Genomic DNA, 18,360 nt, shown 5'->3' with positions numbered 1-18,360 from the left:
TGCTACTATACATCTACATTGTCTTGAGTGTATTTGACTACATATGTACATATCTTATTGCATTATCCAGAAGTGGAAAGAAACGGTTGATCAAAAGATAATGTCTCCCGGCTGAAGTCATTGAAAATAACATTGTACTAGTATTGTTAAATACACATACAATGTCAAAATATAAAAATGGTAAGGGGCATAAAGTGTTGTTCAGCCTGTTAGTAAAAGTGGTTAGACTCCTAAGCTTTTTTTCTCAGTACGCTCCAGAGTCCAGTACACAGCTATCATATGACTTTCATTCCCGTCCTACTTTCTATGAAGTAGGACAGAATTTATGTAAAGGAAACGAGCTGAAATATGGAGGTACAAGGTTTCTTTCCAAACAGCAACAACACAGAACTGGGCTATTTTTTTAAGAATGTGCCTGTAACAAGCCCAAAATAGATAGAAATAGGTTAGTGTGGTTAACATGAACTTTGACTCAATTAAAAAAAGACGGGTAAACCGGATATGGTACAGAAAAAAAGATAACTTTAATATTGAACATTTACAAGCTTGATTGAGCCTACAGGCTCATGTCCACAAGGTATTGGATGTGGTAGACACGTGGTCCAGATGTCCAGTGCAAGCGGTACTACACGTACCACCGGAACCCGAAGCGCTGGTGCAAAAGCTCTTCACGGGGCTTGAGGTTGTACACCTCCTGTGAGAGGGGGGGAACCCAGCGGTCCGTGTGGAACACGGACTCCCCAACCTGCAAGGCAACAGAAGAGTTCTCATAATCAATATATTTCTTTCCCCATGGTTTGTTTTTATTTGAACAATATCCAGTCTTGACATCGCATGGATGTCTTTCATAAATGCATGGATATTTGCGTAATGGAGCAAGTAGTCAGCTTTAATGATTGCCTTTTCATCAGATAAACCAACAAACCTTTTAATTGGTAAGGAATAGGCCAAATGGAACCATTTCCATTTGTACACTCTTGGAGTTACAGACCTGTAAGGGTGCATTTCTAACTGTCAATAATTTAGCTGGGGACCCCCTGGAACCTCAGCAGCCACCCTAATACTAGCACGTCCAGGTTGGTGTACATCAGGGGTGGGCAACTTTGATGGTGGAAAGGGCCACTATATTTTCACATTCACTCCAGAGGGCCACAATGCATAATAGGCCTACAGTCAAAAATAGCAGATCTACAAGCTCAAAATCTGCGACGCGCTATTTTTTAATTGGAATCCGGTATAACTTTTTGCTATTTTTTAATTGGAATCCTGAAAAGTAACAATACAAATAATATTGGACATAAAAAAGACTAGTACTATGTCATTAAGCAACTTATATTGACTGAAGTAATTAAAGCGAGTCATGTTTGCATGGTTGGAAATTGAATTCTAGCACATGAAATCTATATCAGTATTCCAATATTAAAGGTGATACACCATGAAATTTAACTTTTCCTATTTCAAAACCTTTTTTTGGGGTCCCACTAGCACCTTCTATCCTCACAAAGTCCCATTTATGACCGTTGTGTCTTTCTCTGGTTTTGAGAAGGCGAAGGTTAAAAGTATCCCACGGGTTCTCAAAACAGGCTGTCCAGATTTGCTGCCGATTGTGACGTCATCTGCCGATTGTGACGTCATCACAGGAGTGGTAATTTAGCCTCAAACCTTTTGAAAAACGTTTTTGGGACATAAACAATATGACATTAATACTTTTTAATTGCATGGTGTATCACCTTTAACCTGCTGGCCGCATTAAGTGAAGGTGGGGGCGGCGGGCCGCATGTGGCTTTTCCATTATGCACTTTTCTTTTTTTAAAACACCTCCGTCAAGTTTCAAGCCAAGATGACGTCAAAAGGTGACATGAAAAAACTCCAGACACTACTGACTGGTCAGTGGTCAGAGAAAATCACCACTAGTGGCATTGCGTGCCACTTCCATAACCTAAGAAGTTCTGTGGTAGATCTCCATTTACATTATAAACAGAACCAGCCCTTAAGGGGGAGGTATGTCATAAAAAAGGACCCAAATTAGGTTCTGAGAACCTTATCCGAGACAGAGCCATAGCCTATGAAAACAAAGTCGGAACCAGAGAAAATATATCCAACATTGAAGAGCCGAAATCTGTTACATCACATTTGGAACCGGTTTCACACCAAGATCTGGTATGTGGACTTCTGCTATACGATTGCAATACCAGTGGTTCTCAAACTTTTATTTATTTATTTCAAGGACCACCATAACTAATAACCGTTCCATCTGTACACTCTCAGAGTTACAGACCTGTAAGGGTCCATTTGGAACCCCCTATAGGAATCATTAAAGGGAACCGTTAAGGAATTGGGATCGTTACAATCCTAAAGGATCCCAAACCTATTTCACGGCACGGCTCACTTTGTTTTTGTGGTGGAAAAGAGCCTATTCATCCGAGAACAACCCCTGAGAGGAAAGACAGCCGTTTTACCTTCCAGCCTGGGATGTCCTTCATGATAATGGCCTCTTCCTCCAGATTTTCCTTAAGAGTCCGTAATGTGCTGGTAAGAAAGTTTACATTCCAGAGTCATTTAACCACTTTCAATCTGGTGTCCCAATTCTTGAGCATGTATTTATATGCAACCTTTTCTTATGGCTTGTGGTTAAAGGTGTGTTAAGTGAGTTATTATTATTTAATTATGTGTCTGCCCGTCTCTCTTTAATAAACGAAAATACATTTTCAGGTGGATTGCCAATTATCCTATCAGGGGAGAGTACCAAATTATCTGTTTCAATTATGTTTGTATAAAATTGGGATCCTTACTAAAGAGCCCGGAGAGACAAGGAGTCGACCCCCCGCCAACAAAACACAAACAATTACAGCTATCAGAATATAGCATTATAAAGCTATACAACACTTTAACAAAACATCATGCACCTTCCAAAATACCACAACATTTAGAATGAGGAGAGAGAGTGAGAGAGTGTGTGTGTACAAATGTATGCATTCACCTGCGATCGTGTTCTGCTTGCAGCAAGGGTAGAAGAGCTACCCTGGCCTCCAGCTCCTCGATCAGCAACCTCCTACAATGTGCACACATGTGACAGCATGTGAATATTACATTCATTTTGAATGTTAGTCACTTCCTAGCATCCGTATCAGACATGCTGGAACCTAACATGCCTGTACGCAACCCGAGATCCTCAGAAAAGGCCCTCCTGGAGGTTCCCACAGCCCACCTCATCACAAAGGGTGGCCCGGCTTTTGCAGTCTGGGCCACTACGTTTTTGAACGCCCTACCTGTCTAAATCAGTGTGATCGTTTAAATCTGTTCTGAAAACCCACCTCTATGCCAAGTCTTGTTTCTTGAATCTAGCCATTTTACCCTGTTTGTATCTACCTTTACCTCTGCTCTGTAAAACACTTTGTAAGTATGTTTGGGAAGCGCTAAATAAATAAATTCATAATAATCATTATTCCGGGAAAGGGATCATCAACATGTCCATACAAGGACAAACATGTCTGTGGCAAGGCTTGTCCGTGTCTGTGGCAGTTTTTTCCTTATTTTATTTTTTTACGAAAAATATTTTGTGACTAAGTAATTTGTGGTATTGTACGTGATACCTGGCTGTACCACATATGTCGTACGATGTACGGTATGTGGGAACAGAGCAAAAACATGGCATGGCATCTGTTGAGAAGGAGCACCAAGGCAATGGGAGGGCAATTTTCATCAGTTGAGAGAAAGTGTTTCAAAGTGTCCAATAGTAACAAAAACAACTAAATTATAACAGCACTCAACAAGCATGATCCATGGAAACCATAGATCCACAGCCTCAGCATCATACCTCCTCACTTCTGATCAAAGTATAGGCAGCTTTGCATCAAACTATTGTGAAACTGCATTCCTTTCAATCCTGCCATGCCCTTTTTCCATTGAACCATCTGCATACTTTCTGATCAACATAGCCAGCCCTCAGTACCTTTCACCTTAATGGAACCACAAGTATTGAAGCTACGATGACACACAAACTTGTTTAGCTAGAACTTCCTGTATCCTCCTGTCCTCAAGTAACAATGTCCTCTGAAAAGCCATCTGTCATTAACCATAATATGGTTAGCTGCAAAGGTGAGTGGGTGTGTATTACACTTCATAAGTGTAATACGCAGTGGGTGCGTATTACACTTCATAAGTGTAATACGCACCCACTCACCTTTGCAGCTAAGTGGCCCCTTTTCACTGTCTGTATTGGTAGAACCAATTATTGAAATCTCAAACATGGAATATAGTTGGACCATGATGCCACATTTAATGCCTGTCTCAGGACTGCCCCCTAGCTGCCAGAATACAGTGGATAACCTCCCAGTCTCCTGTTTTATTAACAGAAATATAGCTGACCACTTTAACCCCAATCTGGCAAGCCATCGTCAAGAAAAGGGACCGCCCACTTGACCCTTTTCTTTGAGTAGCTACTACTCCCAGACAACACAAATTTGAGCGTGCCATTAGAGGCTAAAAAGAAAAGAAATGTGCTGATCTACAAGCTCACAACATGCCGTGATGTGCTGTGAGTTTGTAGATCGGCTGTTCCCCATAATAATTTAGATGTTATTTAAAATCTAAAATGTGTAGAAGTGGCTTGTTTTAAAATGTGTAGCACAGTGTGACATAGTAGACATTATGGCACATCAGGAGTTGATTAGTAGTACATACATTTAGGGCTAGGCTATGTGTTTGATATTGATCAGTTGTTTTACATGTCTGTGGCAAAAAATAAAATATTGATGGAAATGTCTATCACAAGCTGGCATGGTGATGAACCCTGTTCTGGGGGATTTACAAATGTACAAGCTCACAACGTGTCATGAGCTTATATATCGGTTATTTCTGGCAACATTGTTTGGCGTAGCCCATGGAAATATTTCGCTCAACTATAGGGGCCATACAAATATTGTTAAACAGTTACTTAGAAGGCTCATCTCACCTCCTCTCTCTGTTCCATTTAAACAGCCTCCAGTAACCAAACAGCATCAATCCAATTCCAATGCCAAACATGCTATAGCCTGCAAAGGAAAGAATTAACATTAGCACGGCACCACTCGGAAACTTTTCAGTGCCGGAAACCAGACTTGCATTCTCAGCTCCTGTTGCACTTTTGAGATGATCCATACATTTTTATATTATGACAAAGATAATTAAAACAGACCACTTTATTATTATTCAATGTGTTTGTGAGGGCAGCAAGCTCACCTGACCTGCCCAAACAACGCTTGGCAAGCGCAGAGGGCCATGTTAGATCACGTAAAGTCATATTTTATACATGTTATATTTGAATGCCATTTAATTAGCAATACCAATACTACCTATTCTGTACTTCTGTTCTCTTGAGTTTATTGCCACCGTAGGTCACTATGAAAACCAGCACATCTTGTCCGTATCTGAGTCAGTGAGTAAGTAACACCTCAATGTCTATAGTTGTTGTCACATTGTTGACATTATGACATCACATTGTTGTGACATCACCTGATCAAAGATCAAACCCTGGATATACATACATGGAGACGACTGGATCATCACCTAGATCTCCATATATGGAGCTGACCTATACATCTGATTCCCAGATGATGCCCTGTTAGGGCAACCACACTAATATAATCCCTTTTATGCCCATCGATATTATAGCCAGCCTATGTATGGATCTCCCTGGGTCTGAAATAAAGATTGAATTTAATTGTTGTGGCGCTGCTATGATGACTCAATGTCACTCAGAAGGTTCTGTCTGTCTATCAATCTAATGCTGTGAGTGAGCCAATGTATCAAATCCCCACTTGTCGCCCACTTACAGAACAAAACCCTAACAGACAGGTAAATGAGAGTAGTACTGCTGACCATAACTGTAGTGCTAGCATGATTATGAATCTGTCACAACATAAACATGCGACACAAAGCCACTTAAACGCAGCCAAAAAACGCATGTCAGACTCAGACAGCAAGACAAGACTGCATTGCACTGAACACATACACACCACCTGTATAACAGCGTTATAACGGAATCAAAGCATAGGGGCGACAGTGGCATTATACTGTGTTAGCAGGCGCTAGCCGTTTAGCATCTATGTGCCTGTCTGTGTCAGTCTGTCCCCGATAGACACGTTTTCACTTTATGATCTCACTGAAACAAAAGCAACGCTACATCTTGTAGTTTAGTACCAGATAGTCCTCGTTTGGGCAGGTTCCTCTTATAATCGATAGGACCATAACCTCCCGGAGGAGGCATGTCCTGCTTCACCTTGGACGCCGCCATTTTCCAGGCTCTCTCTCCTCCTCCTTCCAAAACACAGACGCGTCACCCTGAACGTGTTATCACATTCATTGGTTCCCAAACGGTGGGTCGGGGTAATGTGTGGAACATTTTTATGGGTCCCTTATGTCTTTGTTTCCTACAATTTGTTTTTATTATTATTTCAAAACATTAAAACAACATTTTCCCCAAAGTTAAGATTTTCATGAACGAAGAAATGCCATTAATTAGAAAGCAAATGTTTAAGAAGTAGTGAACGTAGCTGATAAAAGTGGGATTTGTAGTTTGCATTGTTGTAGTTAGTGGAGCGGATACGGAAACGGTCTTTCTGTGTGCGGCTAGACCGGATCTAAGTAGTCTCGCGCGCCAGGCAACTATTCCACGGCGACAACAGCATAGATCAACAGTCTGTCATCATTCTGAGCAGCCTTTCCGTCCGTTTCCGTATCCGCTCCAGTCGTCGTCGTCATTCACTGACGTCGTCGTCGCGGTCGTTGCGTCGTTTCGTTTTGTTACTGCGTCGTCGTCTTGTTGTGTTTTTGTTGTCGGCCTCCTCTTTTTTTTTTTTGCTTTTCCCCAAAATGGCGGCAAGCAGTGCGGAAGCTCCCGAGCCGTGGTACCTGGCCCTGCTGGGCTTCGCCGAACACTTTCGCACGTCCAGTCCGCCCAAAATCCGCCTGTGCGTCCATTGTCTGAAGGCCGTGTTCCAGTTCAAGCCCCCGCAGCGGGTGGAGGCCCGCACCCACCTCCAGCTGGGCTCGGTCCTGTACCACCACACCAAGAACACCGAGCTGGCCCGCAGCCACCTGGAGAAGGCGGTGAGAGAGAGCCACAATTATTACTAAACACAAGGATATCATTCACAATGTGTTACGTTTCGTCCTCATTCTGCATTATTGATTTAATGTTCAAGCACCACCATGACTGAGAGTGTGAGAGTGTACGGCAGATACACTCTCAGAGGAGGTACAGATGCGTAAACACATTAACTAAATATAAGGACACAATGTATTAAGTTTTGTCCTCATTCGTGCATTATCTATTAATATAATGTCAAGGACCACTACGGGTTCTATTTGTTTTACTTGAGTAAAAGTATACTGCAATGGTGAACTACTCTTTTACAAGTGAACGTCCGTATTTCAAAATGTACTTGAGAGAAAGTACAAAAGCATTGGCACCAAAATATACTAAAGCACCGAAACTAAGTACAGAAAACTGTGTGAAAATAGCAGCTCTACAAGCTCACAACACGTCTGAGCTTGTAGATTGGCTATTTTCAATTAGCCTAGGTGTGAAATAGGGCTAAACTGGTTAATGTATTGTATGTTTTATATGATTTAAATCTGCAAAGTAACTAATAACTGAAGGGTTCGTTTAAATGTATTGGAGTGTACAATATTTGCATCATATGATGCAAAACGCATCACTGATGATGCAAAATGCTTCACTAATCTTTCTGAAATACTAAAATATCTAAAAACACAGATTGAACACAAAAAATAACTCAGGATTGTGTTGACCGTGTCCCAAACAACTATAAAATAAGATTGTCCCAGGGGTGAAGTGGTCCTTTAACTCTGAGAGTGTACGTAATCACATTTCGTGATTTGGTTCCAATCTCTACACTCTCAAGAGTTACAGACGCGTAAACACCAAACTAAATATGAGGACATAATTCCTGTATTACGTTTTGTAATCATTCTTGCGTTATGTATTCATCATTTAATGTCAAGGACCACGGTAACCACCATAACTCTTGAGAGTGTAGGGTCCATTTGGTTCCATCATCTGTACACTCGGAGTTAGTTGCATATCGCACACAATCTATGTGTTAGTTTTGTGCTCGTTCTGCATTAGCTATTGGTGGTGGTTTTAGATGTCATGTTGATTTGAATGGTGTTGTTGAATTGTTCTTTTTCTTTCTCTTCCCCAGTGGTTCATCTCTCAGCAAGTATCCTTTTCTCCTTCTGTGCACCATATACTGTAGTGATTTTCTACCTTTGAATCTCTGAGCGTCTTGTAGATCTGTTATTTTGGAGTAATGTTAGCCTATGTTATTTATTAATTTATTTATTGCTGAATGTCCACCTATTATGACCTGTTCAGGGACATGAGGGTTAATGTTTTTCACTATAATATCACTCAAGTCTCGTTCACCTATAATGTACAGCAGAATTGCATTGACGTTTAAAGTAACACATTACTAGTACTAATAAAGTTGTTTAATTCTTTAACCAATAATATCAGATTGCTCAATTTGAAGATGTCAAATTTGAAGCAGCAAGTCTTCTGTCGGAGCTCTATTGCCAGCAGGTAGGTGATGTATTTCAAGTAGCCCGCTGCTACAATTTACTGTTACAGTGTAATGCACCAGAAATAAAACATTCACATTTCAATGGAAACTATTGGCACTTAAGTCCTACTGTATATGTATTTATATGTATAGTATTGGGAAACTAGCTGGGGATATACAAGCTCACAACACGTTGTGAGCTTGTAGATCTGCTATTTTCGCTATTGTAGAAAATTGTTGGAAAAATAATGGTCAATATGGTTGTGGTTAATCAAGCTTTAGAATTCTGCCTTACACTACGCTGCGTCATAGTTTAACTTGCTTTTGATTCATTTGAAGAATTTGGTGGACTCCGCAAAACCCCTGTTGCGGAAAGCCATTCAGATTTCCCAACAAACTCCCTACTGGCACTGCAGACTTCTATTCCAACTGGCGGTAAGAGAACCCAACATTATGGCAGAACTCGACACATGGCAGAAACCGACTCATAGATCTCTCTATTCCAGATTCCTGTGGCCACTGGATTTACAGCATGGTTAATGTATGTTATGTCTCTCTCTTTGCGTCTCTCTCAGCAACTACACACACTAGAGAAAGATTTGGTGTCAGCATGTGACCTCCTGGGCGTGGGAGCAGAGTATGCGAGGGTTGTGGGCTCAGAATACACCAGGTAAAGGGTGTTTAAATATCACTTAGATATTTATATTTATATTTGTACCTTATTAAGTCTTTGTCATTACTGTAGTTAAGGGTGGGTGTGTGTGTGTGTGTGTGTGTGTGTGTGTGTGTGTGTGTGTGTGTGTGTGTGTGTGTGTGTGTGTGTGTGTGTGTGTGTGTGTGTGTGTGTGTGTGTGTGTGTGTGTGTGTGTGTGTGTGTGTGTGTGTGTGTGTGTGTGTGTGTGTGTGTGTGTGTGTGTGTTTCTTCCTTCTCTACAGAGCCCTGTTCTTACTAAGTAAAGGAATGGTGAGCTTAAATCATTTCCCACTTCCCCACTAGTCATATGATGCACATTGCTTGCTATGTTGTATCACATTATATCACGTCTCTCAGCCTAGTAATGTTTACATAATTTGTCGCCCACATCTTCAGTAAGAATGAAAGTAACTTGTGACGTTTTATGAACAACGCTGCTTCATAAGGTCATCGCTGGCATAATTTGCTGGGTTGGGGACAAATAATTGTATTCTCTACAGAGTTTCACATTCTCTTAATTACTTCATTTTAGTTTCCTTATATGTATTGTGATCCTCCCTTCTCCCTTATAATCTTGATAAGAACAAAACTTTACAAGAACAATGTTGGTGTATCTAACAGATTTGCAGAAAAAAATAACACACACACACACACACACATACAATGCAGCTCTTTCAAGTTGGCATTTCCTGGTTTTACAAAGACAAGATGCCAGTGTAGCAAGCATTCAGAAGACGTGTGTTAGTTTCCAGTGACATGAACACTGAATGTGAGCTCAATTGACATTTCCAAGCAGAAAAGTTAAAATAATCCTTTGTCCCGACTGCGTTTTAGGGATGATATATCTTCGTCCCAAATACATATTTAATCGTCCCCAAATGCCTAGTACTGCACTCATTAAGTCTGATCTATACTTCAGTGTCAAATACTGAGAATAGACAATTTACAATTTAGGTAAAAGGATAGTAGAGTGCAGCCGATTAACAAGCTCACAATGCATTAGAAGCTTGTAAATCTGCTATTTCCAACAGGCGACAGGACGACACCCTTGTACAATAGAATAGAATACCATATATGTAACAGACAGTCCTCTAACGTGGGAGGAACAGACACAAATATATATACAGCCTTTCCTTGGTATTATTATTATTATTATTATTTTAATCCCGTTATGGGTTCCCTGTGGGATAGGGGCATCGAGACTAAGCTCGCCTGTACATATTGTCCCTTTATCTGTGGCACTGCAGTTGCTGCTGATGGAGAGGAAGCTCAGTGAAGTGAACCCTCTGCTGACGCTGTGTGGGACCATCGTGGACAACTGGCAGGGGAACCCCATCCAGAAGGAGTCCCTCAGGGTCTTCTTCATGGTGCTGCAGGTCACTCATTACCTGGATGCTGGACAGGTACAACAACAATGGACCATGAAGTCTAGTGTTTCTTTTTTTTTTTTTTTTTAAGATTTGTTTTTTTGGGTCTTTTTGCCTTTTTATTAGATAGGACAGTAGACTGACAGGAAATGGGGGAGAGACAGGGAGTGACATGCGGCAAAGGTCGCCCGGATCGGGAATCGAACCGCCGACGCCGACAGGCATTGATGCCGAAATGGCAATGCCTATATGGTATGCGCCTGGTCCACTAGGCAACCAGGCGCCCCAGTCTAGTGTTTCTTAATATTGGTTAAGGCCACTGACCCCCTTTATTTCTGGGACCCCAATCTGCACTCTATTAATTTAACAATGATAGTGGGTGTGTACAAATTAAAACAAATTGGACCCTTACAGGTCCATTTGGTTCCATTTGTTCACAGAGTTGCTAACATTTGGTTCCTAACCGTTAATCGTTTATCTGGGGATGCCCCTCAAGGCCTGTACCCCATGTTGAGAACCAGTGATGTAGACAGTGTTCATTGTCTCGATATATGGTAAAGCACTCAGTATGTATAAACGGTGTCATCCTCCCCAAAAAACAAAGTTGGTTCTCTCAGATGTCATCTTGGTAATGCCCACTGTGCAGTAAGTTGATGACTAACAAGAGAGTCTCTGTCTCCTCTATATTATACTCTATATCTTATATACATATATGTTATTATACCGTTATTAGTTTGTTACTGTGCTAATGTTTTAATTTTGAACATGCTGATCAGGTGAAGAGCGTGAAGCCGTGTCTGAAACAGCTTCAACAGTGCATCCAGACCATCTCTACTCTCCATGACGACGAGATCTTACCCAGCAATCCAGCAGACCTCTTCCATTGGCTGCCTAAGGAGCACATGTGTGTGCTTGTGTACCTGGTGAGGTTTTAACTGCTGCACAGAAACATGTGTAACGCACATAAAGATATAATGAATAGAAATTTTAATCGGGATCCACATGGGAACTGCGTGGCTGTGATCAGATTATAACAGTGGACTATGACATTTTTGAAGTACCGTATATCAATGTTTCACCACTAACATCAATTATAGAATTAAACTTCATATAACGTGGAGAAGAGAAAAAAAAAGATAAGACTGAAGTTACTTCTACTTTGTAGTGAAATGTAGTGTTGAGGGAAAACCTAGTTCGTATAGAGCCCATAGACGCAGGCACGTCATTGACTTCCAATATGAAATTGAATTTTGTTTCAATTGAAAAATTGTTGATGAACCATCCAGCGGTTCTACGGACAACACACACACACACGCTCATAGAGGGCTAGCCTCCTGCAGAGTCACAGCTTAACACGTTGCAAGCCGCGGCAGAACCCTCTGAACAGAGGTAGCGCCGAAGAAATAAGCCATTTATTTACAAACATGTTTTAAAAAAACAAAGCCCACATGATAACAACACGTAATGGAGTGCTCGATACAGCGTACATATTCATCCTGCAGAGGTCGGCGATCTTACTTTGGCGAGGCGGAGGGGAGATCAATTCCATTCGTTTACGTGCGGCGAAGCAGGGAAAGGAGCGATAGAGAAGCGGCGCCCGAACGTGATTGAAACCGCGATCCACGAACAGAGACAAAGAGTAGCCATCTTGTGTGTCCTTGTCGAGTTTCAACACTGGGGAGAGTATGAGGCCACTCCTGGCCAGCCATCCATCCAGAATGTGAGTCAACGGCGTGGCCTGCTGGATATTACGAGTATCACACCCAGCACCAGAAAATGACTGTGAGAGCATATTAACCGTTTCAGATAGCTCCAAAAAGACACAGAGAAGAATGGCTGATGTTTTTTTTTTTTTATTATTATCATTTATATCAAAAGTCCGGGAATAGACGTGTGGCTGATGGGACCCAGTAGGAAGTCCGAGGGAGTACGACCAGGCTTAGAAGGTGTTAAAAACAAAAACACAATCCATACATTTGAATGGAATTCACAACAGTAACATAGAATAACACATATTGTATTTTCCCTCTTCCCCCCTCCAATAAAAACAGGTGACTGTGATGCACTCCATGCAGGCGGGCTACTTGGAGAAGGCTCAGAAGTACACAGACAAAGCACTCATGCAGCTGGAGAAGCTGAAAAGTGAGTGTTGTTGGTAGAACCCGACTTGAGTTCCGATGCGGATAACGGTCATGTGACTGCTCTCATAGCAAAACATTTTTTATAGTAAAATGGCTTATAAATATGCTCTAATCATGCAATTGTAAGCATATGCTTATTAAATAAACGGTATCCCACAATCTTATCCAAACCTTTTTCGTCACTCCTCCACTCTCGAGACACGTGTTCCCATTGCAAACAGGCAGTAAGTGATTGACAAACAGCCTCAGCGTTGAATTCAGACACGCAATGAATTTGTTCCTTTTTTCTGATTGGTTAGGTGAGCATGTTTTCATGAAAAGAACATGATAAATGTCTATGCAACCACTGCAAACAGCTACTATTATTTTAATTCTGGTGAAAACCGGGACAATCTTGCAGTGAATGTTGAAAACCGGGACATATTAGTGTTTTAGAGATATTTGTCGGGACACTGGGACACGCAGCTTGAAAACGGGACTGTCCCGGGTAAAACGGGACGTCTGGTCACCCTACCCTAAATTCACCCAGGTGTGCTTGTTGTTTTGTTGAAGTGCTGGACAACAGTCCCATTCTGTCCACTCTGCAAGTCATCCTCCTGGAGCACATCATCATGTGCCGGCTGGTCACTGGACACAAGGCCACCGCCTTACAGGAGGTGGGTAACACTATCATAATGTGTGTGTGTGTGTGTGTGTGTGTGTGTGTGTGTGTGTGTGTGTCAGGGCTGTCACAAGTATTACATAATCGTCTAATCGTGATTATTTGACATTATCGCAATTATTTTGTCATAATCGTCATAATCGTCATAATCGTGAATGTTGAAAAATGACAGAAATAGTGGAAATAGCAGATCTACAAGCTCACAATGTGTTGCATCGCGACGCGTTGTGAGCTTGTAGATCGGATATTTCCACTATCAAAGTTATTTTTTAAGTAGTAAGTTGTCAAATATGTCAGTAATTTATTTGTGTATTTAGGTTATGTGTCATATCTACCATGTACAACTTCAAAGCCTAAAAGCCAAACAGAAATGTAATTATCAACGACAAAAACAATTAAATCGTTAATCGCCAATTATTTGAGTGACAATTAATCGTCATGTAAAATGTCATATCGTGACAGCCCTTGTGTGTGTGTGTGTGTGTGTGTGTGTGTGTGTGTGTGTGTGTGTGTACACTACTGACCAATTTATGGCATCTGAAGAAAGGAATAGGTTCTGTTCTGCTAAATTCTGCTTGTCTACTTGTGATGATATTGAGCATTAACCTTTTATAGGGTTAATACTTGTTCTCATATTATGATGATGATGAGTCTAATTACCCTGTATTCAGATTTCTCAAGTGTGCCAGCTTTGCCAGCAGTCGCCCAGGTTGTTCACCAACCATGCTGCACAGCTTCACACACTACTGGCAAGTATAGGTCTCCATCACAACACACACACACACACACACACACACACACGCACATTGGTTTAGAATATAGAACCGGAGTAACCGGATTCAACATTGAGGAGCTTAGGTTCCATCACATTAGGAGTGCTGTGGACTTTATACATCTGCTATACAATTACAATACTGGTGGTTCTCAAACGTTTTAATTTCAAGGACTCTTGACATTGTAGAAATGGACCCGTCCATTTGGTTCCATTTGTACACTGTCATAGTTAAAGACCTTTAAGGGTCCATTTGGAACCCCCTAAAGGTATCGGACCGTTACGTGAGAATCGTTAAGGAACTGGAATCTTTAAAATCCTAAAGGATCCCAACCCTACACACACACACACACACACACACACACACACACACACACACACAGAGACTGAGAAAGAAATCAGTCATAGACGTGTGTCCATTCCTCTGTTCATTCCCAGGGTCTGTACTGCATCTCAGTGAACTGCATGGACAACGCTGAGGCTCAGTTCACCGCTGCACTACAAGTAAGTCCATTACATGAACAACATTTATAGGCCGTGTCCACATAGGACGACTTTTGAGCTGGCAATGGCAGTCACCGTAAGTGCGCGCACACACACACACACACACACACATAGTTTTGTTAAATGTATCACCAGTAAGACTCCCTAATCGGCAGATAAACGACCGTCAAGTCGCATACACTTGTAAACGTTAGAAGGCAATGGTAGGCAATCAGGAGGGAGTATGGGAAATGGGACAGATCCATGTTGATCTGTGTACCGCTTTGTGTGATTTTAGGGCACAATCTGTTGGAGCAGTATCCAAAAATGTGTTTTGCAAAAATCGGCCTGATGGTGGACGCTAGATGGGACAGATGCATGTTGATGACATGACTGTAGAGATACTGTGTACCGCTTTGCGTGATTTTAGGGCAAAATCTCTATACTAGGAGCAGTGTCTAAAAATGTGTTTTGCAAGAATCGGCCTCATGGTGGCGCTAGAAGAGGGCCATGTGAGAAATGAGGATGGATTGGCAGGCAAGGAGTGTGTGTGCAAAGTTTGGCATGGATCGGGGCAACGGTTGCAGAGATATGAGTAGGGGAAAAGTGTGACGTGATGGACAGACTGACTGACGGACAGACTGACAGCCGGTGGAGGTTTTGATAGTAACTGCGGCCTAACGGTCGCAAAGAATCTGTTTAAATAATATTTCCTAAGACCTTCGAATTTCTGAAAGTTTTTGAACAAAAATGTAATTTGCGTAGTGGGGAAATTAAACATTGGTTGCTTGATAATACTTAATTGGGCCATGGTGCTGCGCTTGGAAAATATCAGATCTACGATCTCTACAATGACAAAATACTGTTAGAACCATAATAATCAGCGTCGCACTGAGACACTAATTTTTCTTCTTTTTTTTTTCACTCTCAGCTGACAACGCACCAGGAGCTATGGACGTTCATCGTCACCAACCTGGCCACCGTCTACATCCGAGAAGGCAACAGACACCAGGAGGTCAGACTGAGACACAGGTCATTTGCTCCATCATGTGAAGGAGTAGGCCTTATTATGCAGAGTACTAAGTGTATTTTTCTACCCACAGCTCTATAGTCTTCTTGAGAGGATCAATCCCGACCACAACTTCCCTGTTAGGTAGGTAACTTTACCACCTATATAATCCTCATAGAAACAAACCTACAGTATATGATTCAGAGTTTTTTTTTCTTTTTTTTTTAATAAAGAAATTCATGTTACTTCCAGCTCTCACTGTCTGCGAGCCGCAGCGTTCTACATCAGAGGGCTCCTGTCGTTCTTCCAGGGACGTTACAATGAGGCCAAGTAAGTGTTCTGAACAACTGACAAATCTTACCACTGGCATCCCTATTATGGGCATGTTCTTATAGGCAAAAATACCCAAAGACACTTTACACGATGGGGGGGAAGACTTTATTCATGTCTAAACATTACAGGAGGTTCCTGAGGGAGACCCTGAAGATGTCGAATGCAGAGGATTTAAATAGGTTGACCGCCTGCTCACTGGTCCTGCTGGGACATATATTCTTTGTCCTGGGAAACCACAGGGTAAGGATAAGAAACCCTCCTCATCCATTGGACCGTGTAGCAGCATCTCTCTGGTACGAACGATGTTCCTAACCCGTGTTCTGAATTCATTGTTTCCTCCCAGGAAAGCAGCAACATGGTGGTACCTGCCATGCAGCTGGCCAGCAAGATCCCTGACATGTCCGTCCAGCTCTGGTCCTCCGCGCTCCTCAAAGGTATGATTGCAGCACCAGAGTCTTGAGATCAATGCCAAATTCCTTGGTCCGATCGCGATTTTGGAGACTTCTAGACCACCAATTACCTATGTTTTGACCATTATTATAAGTGGAACATGTTCTAATCAATTTGGATAAAGTGTAGTAGCTTTTCCAAGGGTAGGCAACACAGTCGGCGGACATCCTCGTTGACAGTTATTTTGTCGTTTTTACGTCACTTTCGTCACACTCGATACTTCAAGCATAACTGGGCTACTCGATTTGGCGATGGTGCATGGTTCGTGCACGCCGTGGCGATTACAAAAGACCTCATCTTAATCCATGCTAGCGTTGCTAAAGTTAAAGCCTCAATCTGTGATTTCTTGACAGCAATATTACTTATAATTTTACACATAGTTCTTAATGTGCTAATTGCTTATGAAACAGCGCTAGTGTGTGGGGCTCCTTTCACGTTGACGAAACGCAGATTACTATAATTTTCATAGGCTTTTAAAAAAAATCCATGTGATCCTCACTCCTAATGCTGTTGAACTCCCTGCAGATCTGAACAAGACATGTGGGAACACCATAGACGCCCACGAGGCCGCCCAGATGCACCAGAACTTCTCCCAGCAGCTCCTACAGGACCACATGGCTGCCTGCAGCCTGCCTGAACACAACCTTGTCAGCGTAAGTGCTCTCAACCACTCAACATATCTCCAATCAAGCTCACAACGTATTGCACCGTGCCGCGTTGTGAGCTTGTAGATACGCTATTTTCGCTGTGCAAAACCATTGTACGACTAGGTACAGATAGAATTCTCAAATATTACACGAACCTGCTTCATGATCACACAAACATAATCCCCTTTAGTTTTTAACTTTTTAACTAGTTGTCCTAATAAAGTAGTGTTTTATTGTGTTTCTATGTGAGCTTGTAGATCTGCTATTTTTGGCATACAGCTGAAAATTTATCGGGCATTTCAACGCCATCACGGCCGGCCAAAATACATTTTAGTTGACTGAATATTTATGAACTGTACAATTTAGTCGACTAAAATGTTATAGTATGTACTCAACTAAAACTAGAATAAAACTGAAAAATGTCATATCGCTAAAATATGACTAAAACTAAATGTAATCTTATACAAAAGACTACTAAAATCAACACTGGTTAGAATTGCTGAATGTAATGCATATTGTAAAGCACGCTTTGGATAAAGGTGCAATATAAATGCAACATTTACCATTTATCTTTTGTTTTTCTGTCCGTCTGTGTCTTTTGCAGTGGACAGACGGCCTTCCGCCGGTGCAGTTCCAGGCCCAGAATGGACCCAATACCAGCCTGGCCAGCCTGCTCTGAGAGCAGAGCCTGCACTGAAAGAGACAGGAAAAGAATGAGAGAGAGAGAGAGAGAGAGAGAGAAAAAAAAAGGAAGATGATTCTTCTTGGAGGATGCTAGAGAGTATATGATCAGGTTGACGGTAAACAAGAGTGTGTGTGTGTGTGTGTGGGGGGGGGGGGGGGGGGTATGCACGGCCAGTGGCAGACTCCACTGACTGTGACATTACTGCAGCAGCTTTCAGATGTATGAGTTGATGTAGGTTTTGTGTCATCCCTTCCCAATGTTTAATTTCCTCCCATCCTAGTTCAGCATCAAGTGTGCCCCACCCCCAGATATATATCTATACGTAGAGTATATTAACCACTTTCAGCCTTGCGTCCCTATTTTTGGGCATATCATTATGGGCAAAATAATTGTATGTAACGTGTCATTTTGGCTTTTAGGAAGAGAATAGCTTAAAAAATGTTCACCAATGTGTTTGTAAAGGTTAGGGTTAACACATCTCACAAAGACTGAAATTCAGTTTCCCCAGGAGAATCCTTGACAGTTGCTGAAAGTTGGGGTCCCATTAAATT

General features: G+C 41.8%; 2 protein-coding genes across 2 annotated transcripts; one reads left to right on the top strand and one right to left on the bottom strand.

Moving 5' to 3' along the window:
• Positions 1-502: 502 nt before the first annotated feature.
• LOC308285694 (NADH dehydrogenase [ubiquinone] 1 alpha subcomplex subunit 13-like) lies at positions 503-6,292 on the bottom strand. Its single transcript, XM_080726539.1, has 5 exons — positions 6,181-6,292; positions 4,955-5,033; positions 2,981-3,052; positions 2,460-2,529; positions 503-745 (listed from the first exon to the last, which is right to left on the bottom strand). The coding sequence occupies exons 1-5, from the start codon at positions 6,272-6,274 to the stop codon at positions 626-628; spliced, it is 435 nt and encodes a 144-aa protein (XP_080582665.1). The 5' UTR covers positions 6,275-6,292; the 3' UTR covers positions 503-625.
• Positions 6,293-6,794: 502 nt separating this feature from the next.
• On the top strand, positions 6,795-17,853 carry LOC308284721 (MAU2 chromatid cohesion factor homolog). Its single transcript, XM_080725443.1, has 19 exons — positions 6,795-7,089; positions 8,208-8,225; positions 8,522-8,587; positions 8,907-9,002; positions 9,143-9,237; positions 9,504-9,531; positions 10,509-10,664; positions 11,405-11,551; positions 12,680-12,770; positions 13,322-13,425; positions 14,102-14,179; positions 14,641-14,706; positions 15,617-15,700; positions 15,789-15,838; positions 15,947-16,024; positions 16,156-16,267; positions 16,371-16,461; positions 17,003-17,130; positions 17,729-17,853. Exons 1-19 carry the CDS (start codon positions 6,853-6,855, stop codon positions 17,801-17,803), a joined length of 1,800 nt encoding a protein of 599 aa, XP_080581569.1. The 5' UTR covers positions 6,795-6,852; the 3' UTR covers positions 17,804-17,853.
• The last annotated feature ends 507 nt before the right edge of the window (positions 17,854-18,360 follow it).

This window comes from Nannobrachium achirus (assembly GCF_963921795.1).
Source record: "Nannobrachium achirus genome assembly, chromosome: 5".
NCBI classification, from domain to species: Eukaryota; Metazoa; Chordata; class Actinopteri; order Myctophiformes; family Myctophidae; genus Nannobrachium; species Nannobrachium achirus.
This window is presented reverse-complemented; position numbering and strand designations above follow the sequence as displayed.

What these genes read in the sequence shown, in the direction of transcription:
- LOC308285694 (XM_080726539.1), bottom strand. Translation starts at nt 6,274, where the DNA reads ATGGCGGCGTCCAAGGTGAAGCAGGACATGCCTCCTCCGGGAGGTTAT. An exon ending in CAAGCAGAACACGATCGCAG is followed by an intron (nt 2,530 to 2,980) that starts GTGAATGCATAC and finishes CTTTCTTACCAG; the next exon opens with CACATTACGGACTCTTAAGG. An exon ending in AGGACATCCCAGGCTGGAAG is followed by an intron (nt 746 to 2,459) that starts GTAAAACGGCTG and finishes GTTGCCTTGCAG; the next exon opens with GTTGGGGAGTCCGTGTTCCA.
- LOC308284721 (XM_080725443.1), top strand. Translation starts at nt 6,853, where the DNA reads ATGGCGGCAAGCAGTGCGGAAGCTCCCGAGCCGTGGTACCTGGCCCTG. An exon ending in TCTTACTAAGTAAAGGAATG is followed by an intron (nt 9,532 to 10,508) that starts GTGAGCTTAAAT and finishes GTGGCACTGCAG; the next exon opens with TTGCTGCTGATGGAGAGGAA. An exon ending in CTGAACACAACCTTGTCAGC is followed by an intron (nt 17,131 to 17,728) that starts GTAAGTGCTCTC and finishes TGTCTTTTGCAG; the next exon opens with TGGACAGACGGCCTTCCGCC.